The 21,696-nt window shown below is 39.6% G+C and overlaps 2 protein-coding genes across 3 annotated transcripts; both read left to right on the top strand.

Moving 5' to 3' along the window:
- The first annotated feature begins 504 nt into the window (after positions 1 to 504).
- flcn (folliculin) lies at positions 505 to 16,320 on the top strand. The gene is made up of 13 exons (XM_079836722.1): positions 505 to 1,034; positions 1,889 to 2,098; positions 2,186 to 2,332; positions 2,432 to 2,653; positions 2,766 to 2,932; positions 5,026 to 5,117; positions 5,545 to 5,708; positions 5,802 to 5,915; positions 10,478 to 10,601; positions 11,165 to 11,290; positions 11,407 to 11,509; positions 14,527 to 15,283; positions 15,448 to 16,320. The coding sequence occupies exons 2-12, from the start codon at positions 1,889 to 1,891 to the stop codon at positions 14,732 to 14,734; spliced, it is 1,677 nt and encodes a 558-aa protein (XP_079692848.1). The 5' UTR covers positions 505 to 1,034; the 3' UTR covers positions 14,735 to 15,283; positions 15,448 to 16,320.
- Positions 16,321 to 17,301: 981 nt separating this feature from the next.
- On the top strand, positions 17,302 to 20,871 carry LOC307138427 (uncharacterized protein). 2 transcript variants are annotated; one of them, XM_079836720.1, is made up of 5 exons: positions 17,302 to 17,924; positions 18,085 to 18,197; positions 18,388 to 18,456; positions 19,444 to 19,575; positions 19,743 to 20,871. In XM_079836720.1, the coding sequence occupies exons 1-5, from the start codon at positions 17,912 to 17,914 to the stop codon at positions 20,094 to 20,096; spliced, it is 681 nt and encodes a 226-aa protein (XP_079692846.1). In that variant the 5' UTR covers positions 17,302 to 17,911; the 3' UTR covers positions 20,097 to 20,871. The 2 variants fall into 2 exon arrangements, with proteins under 2 accessions (XP_079692846.1, XP_079692847.1); XM_079836721.1 differs by lacking the exon at positions 18,388 to 18,456 and having other exon boundaries at positions 17,444 to 17,924; positions 19,743 to 20,864.
- Positions 20,872 to 21,696: the final 825 nt, after the last annotated feature.

The following is a 21,696-nucleotide window of genomic DNA, read 5'->3' as shown; positions in this document are numbered from 1 at the left end:
ACATTAAATGTAATTTTCATTTAAATAAACAATACTAATTTATATATCTCGCCTGAAAGGGTGTTTGCATATTTTGGGATAGTTCACCCAAAAATGAAAATTATGTGATCATCACCACCATCAAGTTGTTCTAAACCTGTATGAGTTTCTTTCTTCTGCTGAACACAAAAGAAGATATTCTGAATTTTTTTGTAACCAAACAGTTGACAGGCCCCATTGCCTTCCATAGTATGGAGAACAAAAATACTAAGGAAGTCAATGGGGTCCATCAACTGTTTGGTTACAAACCATCTTCACAATATCTTCCTTTGTGTTCAGCAGAACAAAACAAACAAAAAATCATACAGGTTTGGAACGACTTGAGAGTGAGAAAATGATGACAGAATTTTCATTTTTGGGTGAACTATCCCTTTAACTCGAGAACCACTCGAACCGATTCAGTCTGATTTTTGAGCAATTCATCTTTAAGCCGGTTCAACTGAATCATCGAAAAGATTCGATTCCACAGAAGATTCTTTCATGGACCAGGGATCTCAAAAGGCATTCAGTGGATTACGGAAGAGCCCGTAATTAATTATATCACTCGAAATAACAAACATGTTCATGCCACCATGTAACTACAACAGAAAAACGTATTAGTGGATTATTTGGACTGTACCGAATGAAATGGAATGACCATGCAGTGAAAGACAAGAGCAGCTGTGAGTCACGCACACACACGTTGTTGTGATCTAAGCGCGTGACTTCCCCATCACATGATGCATAAGACTGAAAAAGGATGGAACTAACAATGTAAACACAATAAAACTAATTATTACGATTGTATTTCAGCGACGATTTAGTAAACTGTACATCGGTGAGAATAGTTTGCAATTTATGTTGACTATTAATAAATTACATTGTAAGCAACATTGATAGCCACGCAAAACCTGTAGATAGTTGCTATTGTCAAGGCTCCATTGCAATGTTTTGTTGATACTTGATAGTTGACTGGCAGTACCAGTCGTCGCAATAGCTCTACCCAGCTGATAAAGGTAAGGATTTTGTGTTTTTTTCTATATATCATATTTGCTTGTATTTAGATTTAGTCGATACCACGTGAATAAGGTAAAAATGTAACTAACATGTTACCATACTTCACTAGTTGATCACAACACATTACATTTATTATTACACATTTCCTTAAATGTTATGTCTAAATATGCAAATGAGGCATTATCTAATTCATTTTTTTCTTTTCATCACTCCCAAAATCATAAAATACTGTCAAGAAAACAACAACAATATTTTTAGGAATAAAATGTATAAATCGAATGTATCGACAAAGCCCTCTCTTAAAACCTTCAGAATATAGATAGGAATAAAACAGGAAACTTGATGTATGTATTACTGAAGTGGAGATTTCTGGCTCAGTGCACGAGAAAAAAAAAAACGTTTAAATTGATGTATTATTGAAATCTATAGACACAAATAGTCAGAGTGTAATCAATTAAACACTGGGATGTTTTCCACTTGTCTTGAAGAAGATATGTTATGTACACAAAATCTCAAAATGTACCAGTGATTGAAAAAACAATGGTTTTGCCTGTACAGTTGATAAGAGTTAATGTTTACTGCCATAATCATCACTGTTAGGTCCCTTTAACATTATGCATTAAATCAAAGCAAAATGAATTTGTAAAGCACAATAAAAACAACAGTAGTTGACCACCGTGCTGTACAAACCTTACTAAAAAAGACATAAATTAAATAAAAACTAGTTTAGCATTAATCCAAGCATTAAAACTGGTGTATAAACATCTCTATAACTCATCCTCATTCTATCAAAATGTATAAAATATTTTTGATAACATTTCATATTCTCATATAAACTTTCAATTCCCTCCAGATGAACGCTTTAGTTGCCCTTTGCCACTTCTGTGAACTCCATGGCCCTCGGACACTATTCTGTACAGAGGCCGTCCACCCTCCGTCCCCATCTCCTGCGCAGCCTGGTTCAGCCATTCCTGGTGACAGGGACCGAGAAGGGGACAGAGAGGGCGAAGGGCTCACCATGAGGGCCAACAGCTCTGCCACACAAAGAGCAGACATGTGTGAGGTGAGAAAGTATTCTTGTCACAACCCGAATATATTCGGAAATGTTCTTCTCTCTAATATCATATGATATCTGTATTTTTCTCCCCAGGGCTGTCGCTCCCTCCCTGCATCTCACCCAGGCTTCGTGAGTGTGGACAGTGAGACAGGAATCCGCTACCTGAGCCATCAACATCCACGCCAGCCACAGCTCTTCAGTGTGGTGCGACAGGCATGCGTGCGCAGCCTCAGCTGCGAGGTATGTGTACGTTTGTATGCATTAATGAATTAATCTAAACTTGATAAAAAAATGCATCTATTAGACACTTTTTAAAAATAATAATATCTGCTTTTGCAGGTTTGTCCTGGTCGAGAGGGGCCCATCTTCTTTGGAGATGAACAGCATGGATTTGTTTTTTCTCATACGTTTTTCATCAAAGACAGCCTGGCAAGGGGCTTCCAGCGATGGTACAGCATTGTCGTGGTAGCTATGGACAGGATCTACCTCATCAACTCCTGGCCATTCCTGTTGCGCCACCTGCGGCTAACCATTCAGAGTCTACAGAACACAGCACTCAAGGTACTGGACTGCAGCTCCACTTTAGCACCGTGATTGACGGAGTGCCTCTTGGAGTGATGAGTTGCTTGCAGTGTTGAAAATACAACATTTTGTCCTGTTTGTTTCTCTGCAGGTGTTTGACAGTGAGCAGTGTGTGTGTCCTCAGAGGGCTGTGCGTATGAACAGCGCCTTCTCTCCGGCAGTGTTCCCACATCAGCGGAGCGGTAATGCAGCCCGCTCACTCACATCTCTAACCCAGCACCAAAACCTGTGGGCTAGTCTGCACTCCTCATTCAGCTGGTACGTAAAACTGAATTCGGAATATTTTTGACTTTACAACTCATATTGTGACTTCATATCTCACATGTTACTTTCTATTGCAAAATTGTGACTTCATTTCATATAATTATGACTTATCTCACTATTGTCACATTTAATCTCACAATTCTGACTTATCTTACAATTGCAACTTTATATCTCATAAGTGTGACTTGATATCTCACAATTGCTACTTTGTCTCACAATTGTAACTTTATATTTCACAATTACAACTTTATTTCTCATAATTGCCACTCACAATTGTGACATAATTGTGACTTTATATCACAATTGTAACTTTATATCTCACAATTGTAACTTTATTTTTCACAATTACAACTTTATTTCTCACAATTGAAACTTTATTTTTCACAATTACAACTTTATTTTTCACAATTGAAACTTTATTTTTCACAATTACAACTTTATTTCTCATAATTATGACTTTTTCCTCATAATGCAATTTTGTAACTTTATGCCTAACAATTACATATTTATTTATCATAATTGAGACAGCTGTGACTATTTCTCATGATTGGGACAGTTGTGACTATTTCTCACAATTGTAACTTAATTTCTCATAATTTTGTCTTTTTCTCACAATTGCCACCTTATGTCTCACAATTATGACTTTCTATTTAAAAAATGTAACTTCATTTCACATAATTGTGACTTATCTCACAATTGTCGCTTTTTATCTTACTATTCTGATTTGATATCTTACAATTGCAAATTCGTCTAACAATTGTAACTATACCTCACAATTACAACTTTATTTCTCATAATTGCAACTTTCTCACAATTGTGACTTTTATGTCTTACAATTAACTTTTTCTCATAATTGTGACTTTTTTAGCTCAATTTTTACTTTATAGCTCACTATTCTAACTTTATTTCTCTTAATAGTGACTCTCAATTTCAACTTTATTTCTCTCAATTGTAACTTTATTTTTCACAATTACAACTTTATTTCTCACGATTGTAACTTTATTTTTCACAATTACAACTTTATTTCTCGTAATTGTCACTCTCACAATTTTGACATAATTGTGACTATATCACAATTTCAACTTTATTTCTCACAATTGTAACTTTATTTTTCACAATTACAACTTTATTTATCATAGTTGTCACTCTCACAATTGTGACATAATTGTGACTTTATATCACAATTTCAACATTATTTCTCACAACTGTAACTTTATTTTTCACAATTACAACTTTATTTCTCATAATTATGACTGTTCTCACAATTGCAACTTTGTCTCACAATTACAACTTTATTTCTCATTATTATGACTAATTGACTAATTCTCATAATTGCTACTTTGTCTTACAACTAGCAATTTCTCACAATTGTAACTTTTTTTATCTGACAATTACAAATTTATTTTAAATACAAATGTATTTCCTATAATTGAGACTCTCACAATTGTGACTATTTCTCATAATTGTGACTTTATAGCTCAAAATTTAGATTTTTATTGTGACTATTATATAACTCATAACTATTACAACATTATTTCTCATAATTACGACTTTATTTCTTAAATTTGTGACTTTATTGCCTGGTTTCTCAGACAAGGCTTAAGATAGTCCCAGACTAAAATGCATGTTTGAGCTGTTTTAACTAAAAGCAACTTGCACTGACATTATTTTAAAATATGCCAGTACTATTGTTCTGTCTCAAGATGCACAGTAAAGTTTTTTTCTAAGGCAAAGCAAAGCTACTTAAATGTCCTAATTTAACTAAGGTCTACTCCTGGCTTAATCTAAGGCCTGTCTGTGAAACCAGGCCTATAACGCAAATTTCTACTTTATATCTCACAATGTGACATTATTTCTTATTTTACAGTACACTTTATTTTACCGTTAGCACTGTTTGAGTTGGTATTTATGTACCTGGCACAATTGTTTAACATTTAGGGTTAGGAGTCTGGTCTTTATGAGCAATAGTAATAGCAATGCTTTCCTTGGCAAACACACATACAATTTAGGCCTATCTATTTTATATTTTTTAAATCATAATATTCTAATATTCATTATTCTTACTTTGTTAACTATCTGTACTTTAGGTTGCTGAAAGCTTGTGGCAGTCGGTTGACTGAGAAGCTTTTAGAGGGAGCACCCACAGAAGACACACTCGTTCTCATTGAAAGACAAACAGGTAAAATGAATACACTGAGTAAAATAATTAAAAACATTAAGAGTATTAAGAGAATAAAGATAGAATTTTAGTTTTGTTAAAAATGTGATAAAATGTTGTTTCTATACACAGCTAGACTGAACAAGTTAAACTGAAATGTTTTTTGTGTTTTGTATCCTGGCATACTATTGATTCCTTGGGTATATTTTAATTAGTGTGTCTGCTAACAAATTGATTTTGTGAACTGTTGCCCTGGGTGTCTGGCCTAGATTCTGCTCTTGAGACTAACAAACAAACAGCTCTCTACTGATTGTTCAACTTTATTCATCTTTTATAATCAGAATGATAGCACTGGCTCAACATAACCTGAGGTTATACTATAAAGTTATACTGTAAACTTCAACATTAAAAAAGGTTCACAGCAACATTGTGTATAATCCTCTCACAGAACAAGAGGAAGAGATGAGTGGCTGGGATGGTGCTGAAGGGGGCGGATCTAACTCACAGTCCAGCCAGTCAGAGAATGCACAGGCTAAAGACTTTCAATTTGATGACGGAAGACAAGAGGACCTTATTGGGCCAAAGTTCAAATCATTGAGACATTTAAGACAGGCAAATAAATGTTTACTCTATTACCAACATCAAATTTTTTTTTAAAAACTACAAGTATTAAATTTGACTATGCTATATTGGATTAATTGGCAGGTCCTGGGTACCACAGATTTCAGACAGCTGACATGGCACGTTCTCATGGGAAACCAGGTCATATGGAGAGGTGCAGACCCTGGTCTTATCCAGTCAGCTTTCAATGTGCTGAAGGTCAGTTAAATACCTACAGTATGCATACAATATTTCCATCACACTAATCAAGTGATTCCAGGTCTACACAATCCAAAGCACATGTGATAAATGTATACACTACCAGTCAAAATTTTGGACACCATTGACTGAACTTGTCTCTTTTGATCTTTAAAAGAGTTCTTAAATGCCTGTGCAAAATATGTTTTGTAAACAAATAAATTTTTTTGTTTATATGTAGACTTAAAAAACAAAAACAGAATTTTAAATTAAAAAATAAATTGTATTTTAATTTCTCAAAGCCCATCCCATCCATCCATCATCTTCCGCTTATCCGGGGCCGGGTCGCGGGGGCAACAGTCTAAGCAGAGACGCCCAGACTTCCCTCTCTCTAGCCACTTTCTCCAGCTCTTCCGGGGGAACCCCGAGGCGTTCCCAGGCCAGCCGGGAGACATAGTCCCTCCAGCGTGTCCTAGGTCTTCCCCGGGGCCTCCTCCCGGTGGGACGTGCCTGGAACACCTCCCTGGGAAGGCGTCCAGGAGGCATCCGAAATAGATGCCCGAGCCACCTCAGCTGGCTCCTCTCGATGTGGAGGAGCAGCGGCTCTACTCCGAGTTCCTCCCGAGTGACCGAGCTCCTCACCCTATCTCTAAGGGAGCGCCCAGCCACCCTACGGAGAAAGCTCATTTCGGCCGCCTGTATCCGGGATCTTGTCCTTTCGGTCATGACCCACAGCTCATGACCATAGGTGAGAGTAGGAACGTAGATTGACCGGTAAATCGAGAGCTTTGCCTTGCAGCTCAGCTCCTTCTTTACCACGACAGACCGGTACATCGACCGCATTACTGCAGAAGCTGCACCGATCTGTCTGTCAATCTCCCGTTCCATCCTTCCCTCACTCGTGAACAAGACCCCAAGATACCTGAACTCCTAAACTTGAGGCAGGAACTCTCCACCCACCTGAAGCGGGCAAGCCACCCTTTTCCGACTGAGAACCATGGCCTCGGACTTGGAGGTGCTGATTCTCATCCCAGCCGCTTCACACTCGGCCGCAAACCGTCCCAGTGCACGCTGAAGGTCCTGGCTCGAGGAAGCCAACACGACAACATCATCTGCAAAAAGCAGTGACGAAATCGTGTAGTCCCCAAACCGGACACTCTCCGGCCCTTGGCTGCGCCTAGAAATTCTGTCCATAAAAATTATGAACAGAACCGGTGACAAAGGGCAGCCCTGCCGGAGTCCAACATGCACCGGGAACAAGTCTGACTTACTGCGGCCCAAGCTCCTGCTCTGGTTGTACAGGGACTGAACAGCCCTAAGCAGGGGGCCGCCGACCCCATACTCCCAGAGCACCCTCCACAGAATGCCACGGGGAACACAGTCGAATGCCTTCTCCAAATCCACAAAACACATGTGGGCTGGTTGGGCAAACTCCCATGAACCCCCCAGCACCCTGGAAAGGGTATAGAGCTGGTCCAGTGTTCCACGACCGGGACGAAAACCGCACTGTTCCTCCTGAATCCGAGGTTCCACTATCGGCCGAATTCTCCTCTCCAGTACCCTGGCATAGACTTTCCCGGGGAGGCCGAGAAGTGTGATCCCCCTATAGTTGGAACACACTCTCCGGTCCCCCTTCTTGAAAAGAGGGACCACCACCCCGGTCTGCCAGTCCAGAGGTACTGTTCCCGACCGCCATGCGATGCTGCAGAGGCGTGTCAGCCAAGACAGCCCCACAACATCCAGAGACTTGAGGTACTCAGGGCGGATCTCATCCAACCCCGGTGCCTTGCCACCGAGGAGCTTTTTAACCACCTCGATGACTTCAGCCCGGGTGATGGACGAGTCCACCTCTGGGTCCCCAGCCTCTGCTTCCTCAACGGAAGACATGTCGGTGGGATTGAGGAGATCCTCGAAGTATTCCTTCCACCGCCCGACGATATCCCCAGTTGAGGTCAACAGGTGCCCATCTCCACTGTAAACAGTGTTGGTAGGGCACTGCTTCCCCCTCCTGAGGCGTCGAATGGGTTGCCAGAATCTCTTCGAGGCCGACCGATAGTCTTTCTCCAGGGCCTCACCAAACTCCTCCCAGGCCCGAATTTTTGCCTCCACGACTACCCGGGCTGCAGTCCGCTTGGCCTGCCGGTACCGGTCAGCTGCCTCCGGAGTCCCACTAGCCATCCAGGCCCGATAGGACTCCTTCTTCAGCTTGACGGCATCCCTTACTTCCGGTGTCCACCACCGGGTTCGGGGATTGCCGCCTCGACAGGCACCGGAGACCTTACGGCCACAGCTCCGAGCGGCCGCAGCGACAATGGAGGTGGAGAACATGGTCCACTCGGACTCAATATCTCCAGACTCCCTCGGGATCCGGTCGAAGTTCTGCCGGAGGTGGGAGTTGAAGATCTCTCTGACAGGGGGCTCGGCCAAACGTTCCCAACAGACCCTCACAGTACGTTTGGGTCTGCCGGGTCTGTCCAGCTTCCTCCCCCGCCATCGGATCCAACTCACCACCAGGTGGTGATCAGTTGACAGCTCCGCCCCTCTCTTCACCCGAGTGTCCAAGACATATGGCCGAAGGTCTGATGACACGACCACAAAGTCGATCATCGACCTCCGGCCTAGGGTGTCCTGGTGCCACTGATGGACACCCTTATGCTTGAACATGGTGTTCGTTATGGACAAACCGTGGCTAGCACAGAAATCCAATAACAGAACACCGCTCGGGTTCATATCAGGGGGGCCGTTCCTCCCAATCACGCCCCTCCAGGTGTCACTGTCACTGCCCACGTGGGCGTTGAAGTCCCCCAGTAGAACGATGGAGTCTCCAGTCTGAGCACTTTCCAGCACCTCTCCCAGAGACTCCAAGAGGGCCGGGTACTCCGCACTGCCATTTGGGCCGTAGGCACAAACGACAGTGAGAGACCTATCCCCGACCCGAAGGCGCAGGGAAGCGACCCTCTCGTTCACCGGGGTGAACTCCAACACATGGCGGCTGAGCTGGGGAGCTATAAGCAAACCCACTCCAGCCCTCCGCCTCTCACCATGGGCAACTCCAGAGTGGTAGAGAGTCCAGCCTCTCTCGAGAAGTGTGGTTCCAGAGCCCAAGCTGTGCGTGGAGGTGAGCCCGACTATCTCTAGTCGGTACCTCTCGACCTCCCGCACAAGCTCAGGCTCCTTCCCCGCCAACGAGGTGACATTCCACGTCCCTAAAGCCAGATTCCGTGTCCAGAGATCGGGTCGTCAGGGGCCTCGCCCTCGACTGCTGCCCGATTCACAATGCACCGGCCCCTTACGCTCCCTCCTGCAGGTGGTGAGCCCACAGGAGGGCGGCCCCGATACACCGATCAGGCATAATATTATGACAAGTGATTAACACCGATTATCTCTTCATCACGGCACCTGCTAGTGGGTTGGATATATTAGACAGAAAGTGATCATTTTGCTCTCAAAGTTGATGTGTTAGAAGCAGAAAAAAATGGGCAAGTGTAAGGATTTGAGCGAGTTTGACAAGGGCCAAATTGTGATGGACTGGGTCTGAGCATCTCCAAAACTGCAGCTCTTGTGGGGTGTTCCCAGTCTGCAGTGGTCAGTATCTATCAAAAGTGGTCCAAGGAAGGAACAGTGGTAAACCGGCAACAGGGTCATGCATTGGTGCACGTGGAGAGCGAAGGCTTGCCCGTGTGGTCCGATAAAACAGATGAGCTACTGTAGCTCGAATTGCTCAAGAAGTTAATGCTGGTTCTGATAAAAAGGTGTCAGAATACACAGTGCATCGCAGTTTGTTGCTGCATAGCCGCAGATCAGTCAGGGTGCCCATGCTGACCCCTGTTCACCGCCAGATGTGCCAACAGTGGGCACGTGAGCATCAGAACTGGACCACGGAGCAATGGAAGAAGGTGGCATGGTCTGATGAATCACGTTTTCTTTTACATCACATGGATGGCCAGGTGCGTGTGCGTCACTTACCAGGGAAACACATGGCACCAGGATGCACTATGGGAAGAAGGCAAGTCAGCGGAGGCAGTGTGATGCTTTGGCCAATGTTCTGCTGGGAAACCTTGGGTCCTGTCTTCCATGCATGTTACTTTGACACACGTACCATCTACCTTTCATGGAAACGGTATTCCCTGGTGGCTGTGACCTTTTTCAGCAGGAATGGTTTGAGTAGCACAAAAACGAGTTTAGCTGTTGACTTGGCCTCCAAATTCCCCAGATCTCAATCCAATCGAGCATCTGTGGGATGTGCTGAACAAACAAGTCCGATCCATGGAGGCCCCACCTCGCAACTTACAGGACTTAAAAGATCTGCTGCTAACATCTTGGTGCCAGATACCACAGCACACCTTCAGGGGTCTAGTGGAGTCCATGCCTCGACGGGTCAGGGCTGTTTTGACAGCAAAAGGGGGACCAACACGATATTAGGAAGGTGGTCATAATGTTATGCCTGATCAGTGTATATCATATTTAAAAAAATAATGAATAAGTGTCAACATTTTGGCTAGTAGTGTATTTTTAAAAGTAGATGCTGCAAGTCTTGCTAATTCAGTTCTGATGCTGAATTCATATTTCTGACCATTTCACAGGCTTTGCTTCCAGTTGGCTGTGTCCGAGCTGTTCCGTACAGTCCTCAATATGAGGAAGCATATCGATGCAACTTCCTTGGCCTTAGCCCTGATGTACCAATCCCAGCCCATGTCAGCTCTTCAGGTACTGTACTGTACAATAATCTGCTGTTTCTTTAGTGTTTCACTGCAAACCCTCTTTTGTATATTTTAGCTTGACACAGCTAGTTAATATAACTTTCAGAAACATACAGTCTGAAATCCCGAGGGATTTGAGCCCCATTAACCTATTGTATTCTGATCGCATCCTTGTGGTGCCGCCGTAGCTGAGATTCCTTGGGGTCAAATGTACACAAACAGTGACACTATGCATAAGTGACACTGAGAAATGGCAGCAGTGCTCTCGTAATCTTTATCCATCAATTCAGGGTAAAATATTGTTTTTATAACATGATTGTGTTTTATTTGAATCAAGACAAACACACATAAATGTAACAGAGGCCTCAAACAAAGTGTTTTGGTGTGTTCTTTGTCAGAATGTGATTTACATCTTATTTCTCAACTTCTGTGCGACTGTTTTCTTTCTAAACATAGTGAAATTGTTTCATAAGTCAGTGTCAGGTTCATTTCAAAGTTCAACACTCATTGAGTATCCTAATGGTGTAACCCCCCTCCCTCTTTCTTTCTCTCTCTCAATCTGTCTTCCAGAGTTTTCAGTGCTGGTGGATGTACTTAACGTTGAGCGCGGTTGTGTAATTCCTGTTTCGGATGATGACCTTCTCTCACTTTACCAGTTCAACATTAGCAGCGCCAACACACAACCAACGGATAAAGGTAAACGCATGGACACATGTAGTATTGCCACAGTCTTTAAAGATGCATACCCCTATTCAAACAGACACACTATATATTGCATTTTGCATTTGTACTCTGGTTTTTCTTTCTCTCAGGTCCAACTCTGTTGAATAAGATCGAAGTGGCTCTTTCTAATGAGAATCTGTCAGTGGAGGTGGTCTCTCTCTGCCTACTCTGTCTGAAAGAGGAGTGGATGAAGTAAATCAGCATTTTTTTCTTTAGATATATACAACCACTATTTCATAAATATAAGACAACATGGTAACACTTTACAATAAGGTTCATTAGTTAACTGCATTAGTTAACATGAACTAATAATGAACTGCACTTATAAAGCATTTATTTATCTTTGTTAATTTCGACATTTACTAATGCATTATTAAAATCTTGTTAACATTAGTTAATGCACTGTGAACTAACATGAACAGAACATGAACAGCTGTATTTTTATGAACTAATGTTAACAAAGATGAACTAATGCTGAACAGAGGTGTTGTTCATGGTTAGCTCATGTTAACTAATGCATTAACTAATGTTAACTAATACAACCTTATTGTAAAAGTGTTACCGACAACATATACAAAATATCCACTAATATATCCAAAACACTTGCTCTTGCTTTTCATTTTGATTTATATAATTTTATCAAATGTATTATGTTTGTATATATACAGTATGTGTATATACAGTCATGGCCAAAAGTGTTGGCACCCCTGGTAAATATGATCAAAGATGGCTGTAAAAATAAATCTGCATTGTTTATCCTTTTGATCTATCATTCAAAAAATTCACAAAAACCTTACCTTTCATTGAAGTAAAAGAATTGGAAGTGGGGGGTAAATCACATTATAAAATAAATGCTTTTCTCAAAAACACGTCGGCCATAATTATTGGCACCCATTTATTAAATAGTTTTTGCAACCTCCTTTTCCCAAGATAACAGCTCTGAGTCTTGTTCTATAATGCCTGATGAGTTTGGAGAACACCTGACAAGAGATCAGAGACCCTTCCTCCGTACAGAATCTCTCCAGATCCTTCAGATTCCCAGATCCATGTTGGTGCTTCTTCTCTTCAGTTCACCACTCATTTTCTTTAGGGTTCAGGTCAGGGGACTGGGACGACTATGGCAGAAGCTTCCTTTTGTGTTCAGTGACACATTTGTGTGTTGATTTTGATGTTTGTTTTGGATCATTGTCCTGAGGAAAGATTCAACCACGGCCCATTATAAGATTTCTAGCAGAAGCCGTCAGCTTTTGATTTTTTTATCTGTTGGTATTTGCTAGAAACCATGTATCTGAACAAGATGTCCAGGACCGCCAGCAAAAACACAGGCCCACAACATTAAAGATCCAGTTGTATTTTTAACCGTGGACATAGGGTACTTTTTATCCCAGTTTGCACCAAACCCCTATGGTGTGTTTGCTGCTAAAAAAAAGCTGTTTTTATAATTTCATCTGACCACAGAACCAGGTCCCGTTTTAATTTCCAGTTGTGTCTGACAACTGAAAATGCTGAAATTTGTTTTTTGGATGAGCGAGGAAGATTTATCTTGAATCTCTCCCACACAACATGTGGTGATGAAGGGGTTGTTCGCTTTTTTTTTTTAAAGGCTTTCTGAACCCAAGACTCTAATTTCTGCAATTCTCCATCTGTGATCCTTGGAGAATCTTTGGCCACTGAAACTCTCCTCCTCACCGTGCATTAGGACAATATAGACACACGTCCTATTCCAGGCAGATTCATAACATCTTTAGTTGATTGGAACTTTTTAATTATTGTCCTGATGGTGGAAATGGGGATTTTCAATGCTTTAGCTATTTTCTTATAGTCACTTTCTGTTTTGTGAAGTTCAACAATCTTTTGCTGCACATCAGAACTATATTCTGTGGTTTTACTCATTGTGATTAAGGGAATTTGGCCTTTGTGTTTCCTCATATTTATACTCCTGTGAAACAAGATGTCATAGCTAGATAATTTCATGTTCCTAGTTACCCTGGTGTGCTAAAAAAAAAATATATTAATGGGAATATATACTTCAGAGATATTTTAGTCATAAACAATTCTAGGGGTGTCAATAATTGTGGCCAAGGTGTTTTGGAGAAAAACATTTATTTCGTAATGTGAGTTTCCACCCACTTTCAATTCTTTTACTTCAATGAAAGGTGAGGTTTTTGCGAATTTTTTGAATGATAGATCAAAAGGATAAACAATGCAGATGTATTTTTACAGCCATCTTTGATCATATTTACCAGGGGTGCCAACACTTTTGGCCATGACTGTATATACACTACCAATCAAAATTTTGGATCAGTAAGATTTTAAAATAAGTCTCACCAAGGCTGCATTTATCTTATTAAAAATACAGTAAAACAGTAATATTGTGAAATATTCTTACAATATCGGTTTTCTATTGTAATATGTTTTAAAATGTAATTTATTTCGGTGTTGGCAAAGCTGAATTTTCAGCATCATTACTCCAGTCTTCAGTGTCACATGATCCTTCAGAAATCATTCTTATATGCTGATTTGTTGCTCAAGGAATATATCCTATCACATTTGAAAACAGTTTTGACGAAGGATTTTTTGAGGAAAGCGAGATACATTTGATCAAGATTCTTAGATGAATAGAAAGTTCAAATGAACAGCTTTTATTTGAAATAGAAATCTTTTGTAACATTATAAATGTCTTTACTGCTTCCTTGCTGAACAAAAGTATTAATTTCTTTCAAAAAACAAACTTCTGAATGATATATAAAATGAAAACTACAGTTTAAATTTGTTGAATGAAATATGAAGTACTGTAACATTGTTTATATAAGGCATTTTCCACAATTGGCTACAAAATAGGGCCTGAAATCTGGGACTTTTAGGTTTCACCAAAAATGTAGGACCACTGTTAAATAATACTTTTGTGTATTATTTATTAATTAAAAATAGCTTTTACTACAATGAATGAACTGTTACCAAAATATACTGTGTTTTGTGGAATGTGCCATTATATTTATTTCAGACAGTCTTGAAAAGTCATGTAGCATTCACAAAGTATGTTCCCTGTTCTCCTTTTTTCCCTGTAATTCTCCTTTTCCCTCTCTCCCTTATTCGCTTACTCGCTTCTTCCCAATTTCCTCTTGTTTTCGTCTTGTCTGTTTATTGTTCCCTTGCTAACCTTCTGTGCTTCCTCTCACCACATGCTCTCCTTTTTCTCTCTGTTACAGCAAAGTAAAAGTGTTATTTAAGTTCTCCAAGGTGGACGGCAGAGGTAAAGAGGACACTCAGAAGGTTTTAGCCCTGCTGGGGGCCACGGGGCCAGGGGAAGAGGACAATGTGCGTCTTCTTAAGTTTTGGATGACAGGACTCAGCAAGCTCTACAAGAGCCATCTGATGACAGCAGTCAGAGGTGGAGAGAGAACTCTGAGCCAGTGAGAAAGGGGACAATAGACTCATTGCTAGAGCTAGATGAAAGGAATGTGTGTGCGTGTCTGTGTGTCAATTACGGGAAAAGGGGGCCAAGCCTGAGAATGTGTTTTTCTGCATGGTACAGAGAGAAAGTAAAAGCTATCATTGGGTTGGAGCCTCAAAAACTTTTACTTAGACATGTGCATTTAAATGGAATGTTGTTTTACCGTCATGACTAGACATGTCCATTTTCTGTCTTTTTCACTGTGTCTAATATCGCACATGGTCCACTAAGTTCATGGGAACTACACAGAGTATCAGTTGGCATGATACTGTATGAGGTTTGCCTGTTTTATGCCCATTATAACTCATGTCATCATCACATATCTCTGTTTTTCTGACTTGTCTGAGAGAAAATTTGTGTTTTATCAGCAATTCTATTTATCCTTATTTGATAACTTATTTTAAATAAATGGATTTTAAATTCACACATGCTAAATAAAGACGTGTGCTGCTTGTAAATATGTGATACTTACATTTTTTTTTAACTCTTTAAAGCAGGGATCTCCAAACTCGGTCCTGGAGGGCCGCTGTCCTGCAGAGTTTAGCTCCAACCCCAAATAAACACACCTGAACCAGCTAATCTGTGTCTTACAAGGCCCTAATTAGACACCGATTAGCTGGTTCAGGTGTGTTTAATTGGGGTTGGAGCTAAACTCTGCAGGACAGTGACCCTCCAGGACCGAGTTTGAAGACCCCTGCTTTAAAGGGTTAGTTCACCCAAAAATGAAAATTCTGTCATTAATTACATACCCTCATGTCGTTCGACACCCGTAAGACCTAAATAACGCTTCGAAGCTTCATGATGCAGTGTTTTGAAATCAGTCATCACTATACAAGTCATTATTTCGTTTTTTTCTGCGCACAAAAACTATTCTCGCCGATTCATAAAGTTATTGTAGAACCACTGTAGTGAGATGGACTTTGTAACAATGTCTTTAGTACTTTTTATGGGTCTTGAGAGTGTCAAGTACATTGTACCAATTGAGGCCTTTCTGAGCCATCGGATTTCAACCAAAATATCTTTGTTTGTGTTTCGAAGATGAACGGAGGTCTTATGGGTGTCGAACGACATGAGGGTAATTAATTAATGACAGAATTTTCATTTTTGGGTGAACTAACCCTTTAAGCATCGCATTTGACAGATTATTGTAGAATGAAATAAATTAAAGTGAAACAGAAAAAAAGTTATAGAAGTTTATGAAAATGTACATTGTAAAAGTATAATTTTTCATATTTCATATAAAATATATATTTTACAAAACATGTTGTACTCTAAAACTGCTAGAAAATCAAAGCAAACAATCTGAACAAGTTGTGTTCCAAATTTTAGGTTGACATCTCAAAAAATGTGCTTTCAGTAAGATTTTGTTTGGGCGCAGTACCAAACTTTTTCTCTAGATGACATCCAAGCTCCATATAAGGGCGCATCCATTGATCTGAACCATATTATTTCCATAATTTTCATACAATTTATGAAGTAGACATCCTATTCAGAAGGAGTATGGGCAGTTTGACAGTATTTTATTTGAATTCAACCTCTAATAAACACATAAAAAAGAATACGTATTTTGCATCACAATTTTTGTTTAAATTTATCATAACTTGATACATTTTTGGCAACTGGCCCTGTAATTGCAGAGTTTCTAAAATGTTTAGCAATCACACTAAACCCATTAGTTTTTACAACTTGTTTCAAAGTGCTACAAGACCTTGAGCCATGTAATAAACACTTCTAACATGTACCCCTATCATAAGCACCTCTTACATAAGCACATTCTAGTGTTTCACAGTTGTAAGAGCGTAACTGAAAGGATCAGCTTATTTCCCCCCTATATTAATGTACACAGTGCAGAGCAGAAGTGATATATCACTTTACACAAACAGAGACTATATACATTTTTATGTATCTTGGATGTACAAAATCTTTATAGATTTAAATATTTGTAACAAGTCTATCAATGCAGGTTAAATAAAAAATGTATGTAGTCACATGTGGTGTGTAGGTGTGAATGTCCCCCTGAGGAAGATCCTCTTTCTTGTCTGCACAGGTTGATTGACGCAAAGTAGGAAATGCTGGATCATTGCCACGACATCTATTACTCACACATAGATAATCAGGAATTTATTTATTCCAGATGGTACATATTTCAATTTTTATTTTTGCATTGTAACAATACTACATTATAAAAAAGTCCAATACAGAGAGTTGAATACATTTTTTATAATTGTGATGCAATCTTTCATAACTGTAACTGTATTTGAACCAAATGCACCACAAACTGGTGCTTTGTCTATATAACGTTGAAAGTTGTCATTTTATTGACATCACATGCCTGAAATGACTCATCTGGAATAATATGGATTACATAAACATGATGAAATATGACATCCTTTTATTGTAGGTGTGAAAGCTTATGTGCTTAGTCATCATTTCACTTCTTGAATAGTTGTGGGACTGAGGGAGCAACAGACTTGGATACTTGAGTGGGGGGGAGGGAAATTAAAAACAGACTGCCAGTGTGCATGACTATGACTAAGTCCGGGAAAGGCCGTGCATTGAGTACTGATAAAGAGAGGAGAAGAGGGGGAGTGAATGCTGTTTAATGAGGTAAAGGGGTGGGGAACTTTAAAGAGAGCGGGGAGAGAGACTGAACCACCAGGACTTTCACTTTCAGTGAGCAAACAGCCTCCACACGGTTTGCTCCTGCAGCCTTCAACAGATCAATTGTGCTGCTCACTACTTGCCAGTTGAAGATAAAAGCCTCAAAACAAAGGGATTTATAAATGAAGAAGGAAAGCAAGCAGAGTAAAAGAAACAGGAGACTAAAATCTCACAGGAAATAGAGAAATATCTTGCTATCCATCAGAATTTCCCCCCCAGAAGACTGGGAATTTCCAAGGCACTGAGTGGGATTCTGAGCCAGAGAGGGACAGAACGCAGAGCAGCTGTCAATGAGGGATCGAGGAGAAAGTGCAGCAGTAAGAGGAAGAGGAGACGTTGGTTAGTACTCACGAAAAGAGGCAGCTGGGAAACCCATTGAGACTGTGATTCTTCCATAACTTTTCTGCAACAATCTGTCGTGCAAAAAGACTTGGTTAAGAAGAACATGGGGAATATGGGCCGCATTGGCCGGTAGAAGCATGTCACCAACAGGTAACGTGATACGCGTGCAGAAGAAGGTCCATCAATTGATGCGCGTATTAAAATGATTATCAGACAGTGTTTATGGTGTTCGAGAGACTAAAATGCGTAGTTGTTTTGAAAATCTTACGGATTTTAATGCTCTGCACCTTTGTTTACCTTTGCCTTTCAGTGCTGTTACTTCTATCAATATTGACTGTTCAAGGAAGTGGGTGCAATGATTTTATGAAGACGACGATCAGAAATCTACAGGACTCAATAAACTTTGAAAGAACGACCGGATTCGTGAGTTTTGCCTTTAAAAAAAAAGAAAAGCTCATTGTTTACTAGAAAGTTCGCAAACTCTTATATCTGTGCCGTGTCATTTTGCACTGACCTTATTGTTGTTCCGCGGTTTTGGAAACGTGTGAGAAGCCCTTGCAACCTAAAGTAAAGATCAAAGGATGTAAAATGTGACATTTTAAATGTGTTGCAGCCAGAAGTGTTTCCGAAGAACTACGTCGTGTCTCACTATTTCAACGACAGCGCGCTGTGCAATGAGCCGGTAAGAATGACAGTTCAATACGGGTCAGTGACGCTCACTTTTGTGTGATTTATTGTAAGTTATTCAAAAATACATTACATATGCAGTCCAGTTACAGACAATAATTTAAATAAACCTGATGAACATGTTTTAGTTTTCTGAAATAGGCCTAAATGTCATTTTTGGTATTTGAATGGGGCCTACTATTAAAAAAGTCCAGATGGTGTAATTGTTGGGAGATATTAAAAATAAATAAATAAATAACAATTATTTTGAATTAAATAAATAAATAAATAAATAAATAAATAAATATATATTGGCAAAAGTAGTATGGCATTATGTTGCATTATAATTTCTGTAATATTGAAAAAACTTTATATCCATGACTCAAAAATAAAAAAAAGTACTTTGAAACATGTTTGACAAATTGTTTGACAATAATGATTCAGTTGGGTACAATCTTGTTACTTAATTGTGGTTACACCACATGCTATTTTTAGTCATTTTGAGTCATTAAATCTCAAATCTAGATTTTCTCCTGATTTATTATGTCAGCCATTCATATTTGTCATTAACCCATAAATATGATCAGACATAGGGGTCCATTTTTGGAAATTGAGATTTATACATAATCTGAAAGCTGAATTAATAAGCTTTCCATTGATGTATGGTTTGTTTGGATAGAATAGCCTATATAATGAGATACAACTATTTGAAAATCTGGAATCTGAGGGTTTTTCTTTAATTTTTTATATATATTTACGGTAGGAAATTTACAAAATATCTTCATGGAACTTGATCTTTACTTAATATACTAATGATTTTTGGCATTAAAGAAAAATGGGTAATTTTGACCCATACAATGTATTGTTGGCTATTGCCACAAATATTCCCGTACGACTTATGACTGGTTTTGTGGTCCAGGGTCACAAATGTTTACTATGATAGTCCTTATGAATTGTTACAGAGGTCTAATTTTAAAATTACGTCTGTTTTGTGTGTGTTTAGTGCTGTGTGTTCAGTGCTGCTGTGTTCCTGTCTAATTCCTGGAGTCAGCTCCTCCTGCACCTCAGTAGAGTTCACCTCAAGTACAAGTTCATCAGTGAACTGATTTACAGGCTGGACGACATAGCAAAAGCGGTATATCATCATATACAGTTATTTCTTTCTAACACACTTCATACCATACTTCTTGCTACTATACTGTTTTATCAGATGTTGTATCAGTAAGTTTTTCATAGGCTTGACAGATTGTAGATCTGTGTATCTGTCATCTGAAGTCAGTTTTCTTTTCTTTTTGTGAACAGAAATTCCCAGATCTGGACGATCTTTCTGATTTCCCATCTGTTCAGTCATCGCCTGAAGGACTTCTCTCCTTCACCTCATCCGTCTTCACACGATGGCTCGATTTGAATTGTGCTTTTGGAGAGCATCACTGCATCTTCCCCACACCAAGTGAAGAGGATCAAGAATATCCAAAGGAGGGAGAGATTGTGAAGAATCATGAACCGGTGGAGGAGCAACAGCCTGTGATAGAAGGAGAGACAGGTAAAATGCAGCTCGGCCCTGGTCCGACCAACAGCTATACTAAGACACGTTGCACAGGTTTCACTCACTGGAGCTTACCTTTTCTATGGATAACATCAAGTCTGATCTGGTGAAAGTCAAGAAATCTGTTTTAAATATGCCATGAAACTTGGCCAGAAGAAGGCTTCACTTTGAAAGGACCGCTATACTGTGTTGCCTGGACTTTTAGTCAGTTTGGATGCCAATTTTGTTTTTCACTGATAAAAAAGCTTGGCATTTGCATGAGGTTTTGAAGAAATGCTCTCTGGATAAGGTAACTCATGGCTTCTGGATGCAGTTATGGAGGAGTTTCTGTTTCGAGAATAGGGATGTTTTGGAAACATGGCTAATGGCTAATATGATGTTCTCTTGTATGTATGTATATGTATGATGTTTTCTTCTGCATCATATCTTTGCACTGATTGTTTCTATTACTTATCCAGTGTTTCTATCATCTTATACAGTGAATTATGTGTCATCCATGGTAAATCAGGTAAAACCTGTTGACTGAATGTTATAACATTGAATGTAGTGAAAAAGTCAAGAATACATGAAGCCAAAAAACTCTGCTTATCGCTTAGTGTTCAAGAGGAAACAACTACACTCATATACTACAGTAAATTCAGCCATATTAAATACAATTGTAGCATAGGAACCACAGCACCTGCTACTTTCTGAAAAAGAAAAGACATTTGCAAAAGGGTTACACAAGTCATGTTTACAAGTATTGTTGTCTTGCCTTAGAGAAGGTTACTACTACAAGCAATGTTTTACTCAAATGAATTTAACAATCTGTCTGTTTTTGGTGTACATGTGTTGTCTGTTTTTACATGTAGATTTTTTTATATAAATAAAATCTCCTTAAAATTAATTCTGTGTTTGCCTGAACTGTTGATTTATTGTTTTTGAAAGAGACTACTCTTTTGTCTGTCAGAGTGTTTGTATGAGGACTCTCTAGTATCAGCTGGATGGAGGGACTTGCAGATGATGGCACAAACAACAAGACGCCACAGAGACCTTTTGTTCACACGTTTGCTGTCCTACCACAATATAGCTGGCACATCTCGAAAACACACATAAAAAAACACAGTTTGCCAGTCAACACGCAATCAATTACATTTTAGTTACAGTTTAGTTTAAATTAAACAAGGTTGTTTCCCTGTTACATTTCAGCAATGGGTTTGTTTGGATTAGCACAAAATAAAGCCAAACCACATGCAAACTAGCGCCAACCTTTATGGAGGGGGATAAAATAAGCTTAAACCAGCCTAAACTGGTTTGCTGGTCTTTTGGCTCATTTTAGATGGAATTTGGGCACTTTTCAGTTGGTTTTTATGAGAGAGCTTGGTGGCCATCTTGGCCAGGTTTGAAGACCTAACCAAGACAATAAGGCCCCTTTATTTAACATCAGTAACTAACAACTAGTAGCAATACATTTGTTACAGAATTTAGCCTTAGTCTTTGTAAACACTTTATAAATACAACTGTTTGTTCATGTTAGACAGTCCTTTAGCCTAAATAATATTAACCGATACGACTTTTGATTTTGATAATTTATTAGTAGGCTAAATGCTGTAACTGACATTATGCTTTATTAACATTTTTCATTGTTAGTTCATTTTAACCAATTCCATCTAGTGGAATTGAACAAATAGGCTGGCAGATTTTCAATGCCCAGATTTTTACAAGATGACT

Source organism: Gobio gobio, assembly GCF_949357685.1.
Source record: "Gobio gobio genome assembly, chromosome: 15".
Classification (NCBI taxonomy): domain Eukaryota; kingdom Metazoa; phylum Chordata; class Actinopteri; order Cypriniformes; family Gobionidae; genus Gobio; species Gobio gobio.
Note: the sequence above shows the minus strand (reverse complement) of the source record. Positions and strands in the feature narration are given on the sequence as shown.